General features: G+C 39.5%; 1 protein-coding gene and 1 pseudogene across 1 annotated transcript; both read left to right on the top strand.

Moving 5' to 3' along the window:
• The first annotated feature begins 246 nt into the window (after positions 1-246).
• Positions 247-4,041, top strand: LOC105041962 (triacylglycerol lipase OBL1). The gene is made up of 5 exons (XM_010919037.3): positions 247-638; positions 1,561-1,790; positions 2,668-2,701; positions 2,893-3,509; positions 3,598-4,041. Exons 1-5 carry the CDS (start codon positions 332-334, stop codon positions 3,847-3,849), a joined length of 1,440 nt encoding a protein of 479 aa, XP_010917339.1. The 5' UTR covers positions 247-331; the 3' UTR covers positions 3,850-4,041.
• Positions 4,042-4,079: 38 nt separating this feature from the next.
• On the top strand, positions 4,080-6,512 carry LOC105042055 (triacylglycerol lipase OBL1-like; annotated as a pseudogene).
• The last annotated feature ends 1,090 nt before the right edge of the window (positions 6,513-7,602 follow it).

Raw genomic sequence — 7,602 nt, 5'->3', positions numbered from 1 at the left:
TAAAACAAGGAGTTGTCAACAAACATCAGCGCTGGCGTTATATTCGATAACAACAGGTTTAGCAACCATGGCAAAAATCATGTGGGTTATTGATATGCGTATATGAGATATTTTTAAGGAAAAAAAATGAGCTCCCCATAGTTCCATGTTTGCATTTGATATAGATAATTTTTTATTGGCGGTGACGCTGAGAGCCAAGAAGGGGAAGCTTGCTTTGCTATATAAAGCATCCCTTGCCAATGTGAAGCCTTGCATCTCTTCTTTCCAATCCCTCTCCCATTCTCAAGAGTTCACCCCCTTCTCTCTCTCTCTCTCTCTCTATACTCCCGCTATGGCTTCAAAACGTCCTACCACTGGGGATTACATGATCTTTCGCCCCAAGAATGTAGGACTGCTCCAAATACTAGGCCTTTTGATCTTTAAGAGAAGCCTAGCAAGACAAAAGGGTATAGAGATTAGCGGCTCCACTGACCTCAAGGGCACCGATCCATGGGTTGTTGCTCTAACCTTGCTTATCCAGAAGGTTTTATCAGCCATTAGCACGCCCTTGGCATGGGTGGGAAGAATTGCCGAGTACATCCTGAACTTGGTAGCCCTTAATGGTGGCATCCTAGGCCTGATTTGGCACATCATCACAGGTTTTCTAACAACTTGTTTGCTGAAATATACATGATATAACTTTATTTTGGATGGATACTATTTGTTTTCACAGTTAACTTCAAGACACGCAGTGGCACGAACAGTATATTTGTTTATGTTTTCAACTGATAACACCATATCTGGTGTGAAGGAACGATTCCGCAGAAGAAGTTTTCTGCCACACTGTAACAAATTAAAGAGGAGTCTGGGATTCCTTTAAAAGCATGCATAGGATATTCAAGTCCTGCCTCAGTTCGTTCTTCTTTTCTTGAAAGATTTTTTCCTAAAAAATGATAAAACAAAGATAAAGAGACCCATGATGTGATACTATAATTATTATCTTTTAAGCAAACATACGATGTTATAATTTTTCACGTCTGACGTGATGCACTATCCAAGCCTCTGCCTGTACGTAGGAGTAGTGTGACCACTGAACATGACCTAGTTTACAATGGTCAACGTTCCTTCTCTTCAGAAGAGCAATGGTAAAATTTTCTTTTGCTTTTTTTTTTTCCCCTCTTCTATACATCTTTTTTTAATCGGCACTTCTCAGAAGCTTTGCTAAATAGCTTATTTATCAGCATATGTTGTTCTCTACTGCTGTCAATGATTTCATTAATACCTTTTTATTTTTTGATAACTGGGGAACTAACACAAACCGCCCTGATCTTAGTTGGTTCTGCTTGGTTCCAATAATGAATAATTCATTTTGGTTCTCAAAAGATTTTAAATCAACTATTTTCCTCAAAATTAATTTAAAACGTACTAATATTAGTTTGGTCCCATTATTGCATTCTACATCCATTTCCTGAAAGGACAACTGTACTATTGGACCTAGTTTTATCTTCATGGATGTTATTAATTGCGTTATGTAATTCTAACACAATGGAGGTGGCATGGTATGCCATTCTCTTTTTGTAGTGTCCGTTGTCTTCCCCAAACCTGATGCTGCCAATTATCGATCCTTCATCGGTCACATTGATGGCCGGCTTGAGCTTTACAAGAGCAACTCGCTGATCCAGTACTTCCCCTTGATGGATACCCCCACAAATATCGGTGACATAAACATCTTGGATCTCACCATGATGGCTGCAAAGGTTGCCTATGAGAATGCAGCCTACGTCCAGAATGCAGTCACTAATCACTGGAAGGTATGGTCACTGTAAGAAATTCCTAATACGTTATTAGGGCATGCAGGTTTCAGATCGATGGAGTGGATGATATATGGTCGGAAAAGAATATTTTCTCAATTGTTTTTGGACAAACTACTCTATTTATCTAATGTTTGACAAAAAAGCAACACTATTTGCAAGTCCGTCGTCTAATGCTTTCTTCAATAAAAGCTTTTCCACATGTTTTCTAATATATACAAGGCATCTTTTAAGGTGTTTCAAAAATTATTGTTTTTTTTTTTTTTTTTTTCTGAGCAAAATGGTGGTAATGTATAATTGAAAAATTAACAACTTGAATTGGTTTCCTTTTAGCAGTTTGGCAATCCTCCCTCCGTTTCATTCCTTTTTGACTCCTCTGCTTTTGCAACCTGTAGGCTTTCCTTTAAATTTTTAGTTAGAGTTTTGGATAAAAGCAATGTAAAGAGAATGACTGAATTAATTTGGTTTTAGCCCCATGTTTTCATACACTTTTGACTGCAATCATCAACCGCATCGGAATTGACCTGATGAAAAAACATAGTTGGCATACAAATTTTTCAGATCTATTTGAGGTGTTGCTCAGGTCTAGATTAAGTAGACTTTTCACGGTTTTTGAGAAAAGTAAATCTCACACAGTTGAAAGAAAATAGATATTTTTGAACAGATAATTAATTTCAGAAGTCATATGGAAAGTTTGTAATATTCGAAGTCTGGATCCACAAAAGGTATCTTGATTAAAAAATGGCGCATGCAATGCCTGCTACTGTTTGCTTAAAAAACAATATTTTCTACAGAGTATGCGATAGAGAGAGAGGGAGAGAGAGGGCATCGTAGCAATATCAGATGACTAATTTTTTTTTTTTTTTAATATTTGCAGATGCACTTTGTGGGCTTCTTTAATTGCTGGAACAGTAAGTATTCTAATCAAACTGGCTCCGAAAAAATCATGATGTTACTTTGCTGACGAGAGTTAACAATTTAAACCAACCAGTGAGAGTAATGATAGCCTATATTTTTACGTCTGTAGTTTATAACGTACACCACCAAGTTTCTTAAGAAAGAATTTAGCCGTAGAACTAACCAAAGAGTATTGGAATCTCAGAGTTCCTCGAGCAGAATGCGACGCAAGCTTACATATTCTGCAACAAGGCAGAGGATGCTGATCTGATTGTTTTGGCCTTCCGCGGCACCGAACCTTTCAATGCCCAGGACTGGTCGACTGATGTCGATCTTTCCTGGCTCTTTACAGGCAAAATGGGGAACGTCCACCTGGGATTCCTCAAAGCACTTGGTCTCCAAGATGAGAAGAACTTCCTTAAAGGGTTCCCTAAGGACTACAATAGCGCTCCTGACAAACCTGTGGCATATTATGCCTTAAGAGAACAACTCAGGTCTCTAATCCAACAACACAAGAATGCAAAGATTGTTGTGACTGGACACAGCTTGGGTGGTGCACTCGCAGCCATCTTCCCTGCTTTGCTTTCCTTCCATAATGAGAATGATATTTTGAGTTCCATGTATGGTGCCTTGACTTACGGGCAGCCAAGAGTTGGAGATGCTCTCTTTGGGACTTATATCGAAACCATTGTGAGATTGAAGCATTACAGAATGGTGTATAGGTATGATATCGTCCCTCGAGTCCCATTCGATCTGCCTCCGGTCGCTCTGTTCAAGCATTTTGGTACTTGTATCTACTACAATGGCTGGTATAATGGACAGGTATGCTTTCTTTTTTATAGAACGGTACTAGCTAATGATGCTGTGCTGCTGTTAGAATTTGCTTCATGAATTCTTACCACATGTTCAGGTGGTGACAGAAGCCCCAAACGCCAACTACTTTGATCCGATGTACGTGATTCCTGTGTACTGGAGCGCTTGGAGCGACCTCTTCAAGGCTCTCTTCTTGGGTGCAACACAAGGCCGGGACTTCAAGGAAAGCTTTACCTCGATCATTTACAGGCTATTTGGGCTCATCATTCCTGGAGTCGCGTTCCACAGCCCAAGAGACTACGTCAATGGCGGAAGATTGGCTAAGATTGCAGACAAGATTATGGTCTAAAAAGAAGGATGATTTAGATGCTATGGTGTGCCGAAGGAAAATAAGTGTCTGGGTTTAGTGGATTGTGTTGGAGAAGCCGTTGTTGTCACATGGTTTGTGTTTGTTTTCCGCTCCTCCTTATAATAAATAAGCAAGTTTTACAATAAATGGGCCTGGTCTATAATTTGATATAAAATGTGTAGTTTCAGAATATGATATCGATCCTGAACTAGTTGATTTACTAACGATGTATGGCCCACAGTTGCTTTTTGCTGATATCACCAATGCATAAGCCAACATGGGCCTCGATTCATGGTGTTCTTTGCTTGAAGCTTATGCTTGATGCTTATCACTCTTACTCTGGTCATAATGTTAATGCTGCAAAATTTCACATCAATTTCAGTCCCTCTGCTCCCAGAAGAACTAGGAAGTTAATCATTAGCCTTTTTAATATACCGGTCAAATGAGGTGTCTGGAAATCCTTGGGAGTCCTGCTGATAGGTACGGACCTTACTGCATCTAACAGAGCTCCTTTTTCAAATATTATTTTTATTATTTATTTTCAAAAATATTTCTATCGCTAACTTATTTTTCATTTTACCTTGGGGATCATGCCACGCGTGCAATCATGGGTTCAACATAAGATTTTAACACCGTCTCAACTGAAATCATAGGTTAAATCTATCATGATTTTGAATTTAGCTGACCAAAATCATGGGTTCACATTTTTGCTGGATAATGTGCCAATCTGAAATCGTGAATTCAACTCATGATTTTAGTAAAATCATAGATTAAACTTGTGATTTCACTTGAAAATCATGGACTCAGCCCGCATTTTCATTGAAATTAACCTACGATTTCAATGTTTTTAAGATCCAATCTAGCCCACTGTGCTCTCCATCTACCCGGAAAATCTCTTTCCTTGTTGATAACCTAGATTTTTCACAGTTTTTGAGAAAAGTAAATCTCATACAATTGAAAGAAAATAGATAATTTTGAACAGACCAGATCAGAAGTCATATGGAAACTTTGTAATATTGGAAGCCTGGATCCACAAAAGGTATCTTGATTAAAAAATGGCACCTGCAGTGCCTGCCACTGTTTGCTTAAAAAACAATATTTTCTACAGAGTTGGAGATAGAGAGAGAGAGAGAGGAAGAGAACGAGCATCGTAGTAATATCAGATGACTAATTTTTTTATTTTAATATTGCAGATGCACTTTGTGGGCTTCTTTGATTGCTGGAACAATAAGTATTCTAATCAAACTGGCTCCAGAAAAATCATGATGTTACTTTGCTGACGAGAGTTAACAATTTAAACCAATCAGTGAGAGTAATGAGAGCCTATATTTTCGTGTCTGTAGTTTATAACGTACACCACCAAGTTTCTTAAGAAAGAATTTAGCCATAGAACCAACCAAAGAGTATTGGAATCTCAGAGTTCCTCGAGAAGAATGCGACGCAAGCTTACATATTCTGCAATTAGGCAGAGGATGCTGATCTGATTGCTTTGGCCTACCGCGGCACCAAACCTTTCAATGCCCGAGACTGGTCGACTGATGTCGATCTTTCCTGGCTCTTCACAGGCAAAATGGGGAACGTCCACCTGGGATTCCTCAAGCACTTGGTCTCCAAGATGAGAAGAACTTCTTTGAAGGGTTCCCTAAGGACTACTATGGCACTCCCGACAATCCTGTGGCATATTATGTCTTAAGAGGACAACTCAGGTCTCTAATCCAACAACACAAGAATGCAAAGATTGTTGTGACTGGACACAGCTTGGGTGGTGCACTCGCAGCCATCTTCCCTGCTTTGCTTTCCTTCCATGATGAGCATGATATTTTGAGTTCCATGTATGGTGCCTTGACTTATGGGCAACCAAGAGTTGGAGATGCCATCTTTGGGACTTATATCGAAACCATTGTGAGATTGAAGCATTACAGAATGGTGTCTAGGTATGATATTGTCCCTCGAATCCCATTCGATATGCCTCCGGTCGCTCTGTTCAGGCATTTTGGTACTTGTATCTACTACAATGGCTGGCGTAATGGACAGGTATGGTATCTTTTTTATAGAACGGTACTAGCTAATGATGCTGTGCTGCTGTTAGAATTTGTTTCATGAATTCTTATCACATGTTCAGGTGGTGACAGAAGCCCCAAACGCCAACTACTTTGATCCGAAGTACGTGATTCCCATGTACTAGAGTGCTTGGAGCGACCTCTTCAAGGCTCTCTTCTTAAGTGCAACACAAGGCCGGGACTTCAAGGAAAGCTTTATCTCCATCCTTTACAGGCTTTCTGGGCTCGTCATTCCTGGAGTCGCGTTCCACAGCCCAAGAGGCTACGTTAGTAGCGGAAGATTAGCTAAAATTGCAGACAAGATTATTGTCTAAAAAGAAGGATGATTTAGATGCTATAGTGTGCGGATGGAAAATAAGTGTCTTGGTTTAATGGATTGTGTTGGAGTAGCTGTTCATGTCACATGGTTTGTGCTTGTTTTCAGCTCCTGCTTATAATAAATAAGCAAGTTCTACAATAAATGGGCCTGGACTATAACACATGATACAACATTGATCAATGAAGTAATTCAAGCATGGGGGCTCTATTATATGGTAGCTTGTGCAGACCACGGTAAAAAGAGCTATGCCAACTAAAGTAAACGTTCATAGCATATATACAAGAACTTCTATGGACTATTCTTGTATCATGTCTTGATCAAAATATTATGACTCTATACTTAGATATAAAAGGTGTGGTTTGAGAATATATATGTTGTCCTAAACTAGCCGATTTACTAATGATATGTGGTCCACGGTTGCTTTTTGCTAATACCATCAATGCAACCTAACATGGGCCTCGACTCATAATGTTCTTTGCTTGAAGGTTATTCTTAATGCTTATCACTCTTACTCTGGTCAGAATGTTAACGCTGCAAAATTTCGCATCATTTTCAGTCCCTCTAATTCTAGAAGAACTAAGAAGTTAATCATTAGCCTTTTTAATATGCCGGTAAAATGAGTTGTCTGCAAATACTTGGGAGTCCTACTGATAGGTACGAACCTTGCTGCATCTGGCTACAATTTTTTGATGAATAAATTTCTGCCGAAGGGGCTGGCTAAAAGTGGAGGGCTCTCTCCTTTTCGAGGAGAGCAATCCTTCTATAGTATGTCCTTTCATCTTTGTCTATCTATACCATATCTTGTGTGTACGTCCCTTCATCAATTGTTAAGGCATTTGAAAAGGAGTTTAGAGCCTTCTTATGGGGCACTCCATAGACCATCGACAGACCCATTTCATTGCTTGGGATATTATCTGCTATCCGAAAGATGTTGGTGGTGTAGGCCTTTCTTCCTTAATTAGCATCAGACATCAGGCTTTAGTGTGTAAAATTGTTGCCAACTTAGCAACACCTTGTGGGCATAGATAGTGAAAGCCAAATATAAATTCTATGGGACCAGGTTGCTTTATAAGAAGTTTAGAAATTACTTCATTATTTAGGGGAAAATCTATCCATGTGGATGATTAGCAATGGTCAGTCTATCAATGTGGCTTTGGATCCCTGTTTCTCCAACCCCCAAATTTATCCATGTAGATGATTGGCAATGATCAGTCTATCAATGTGGCTATGGATTCTTGTTTCTCCAACTTTCCACCTTGATCTTCTTAGATCCATTTTATCAGGTTGGCTTTCTCAGATCGGCTTTGTCAACTCAGCCTCCTCAGGTTGGTTTTCTCGAATCGGCTTTCCACCTCAACCTCCTTAGCTTGGTCT

The sequence above is a fragment of the Elaeis guineensis genome, chromosome 3 (genome assembly GCF_000442705.2).
Source record: "Elaeis guineensis isolate ETL-2024a chromosome 3, EG11, whole genome shotgun sequence".
Taxonomy (NCBI): Eukaryota; Viridiplantae; Streptophyta; class Magnoliopsida; order Arecales; family Arecaceae; genus Elaeis; species Elaeis guineensis.
This window is presented reverse-complemented; position numbering and strand designations above follow the sequence as displayed.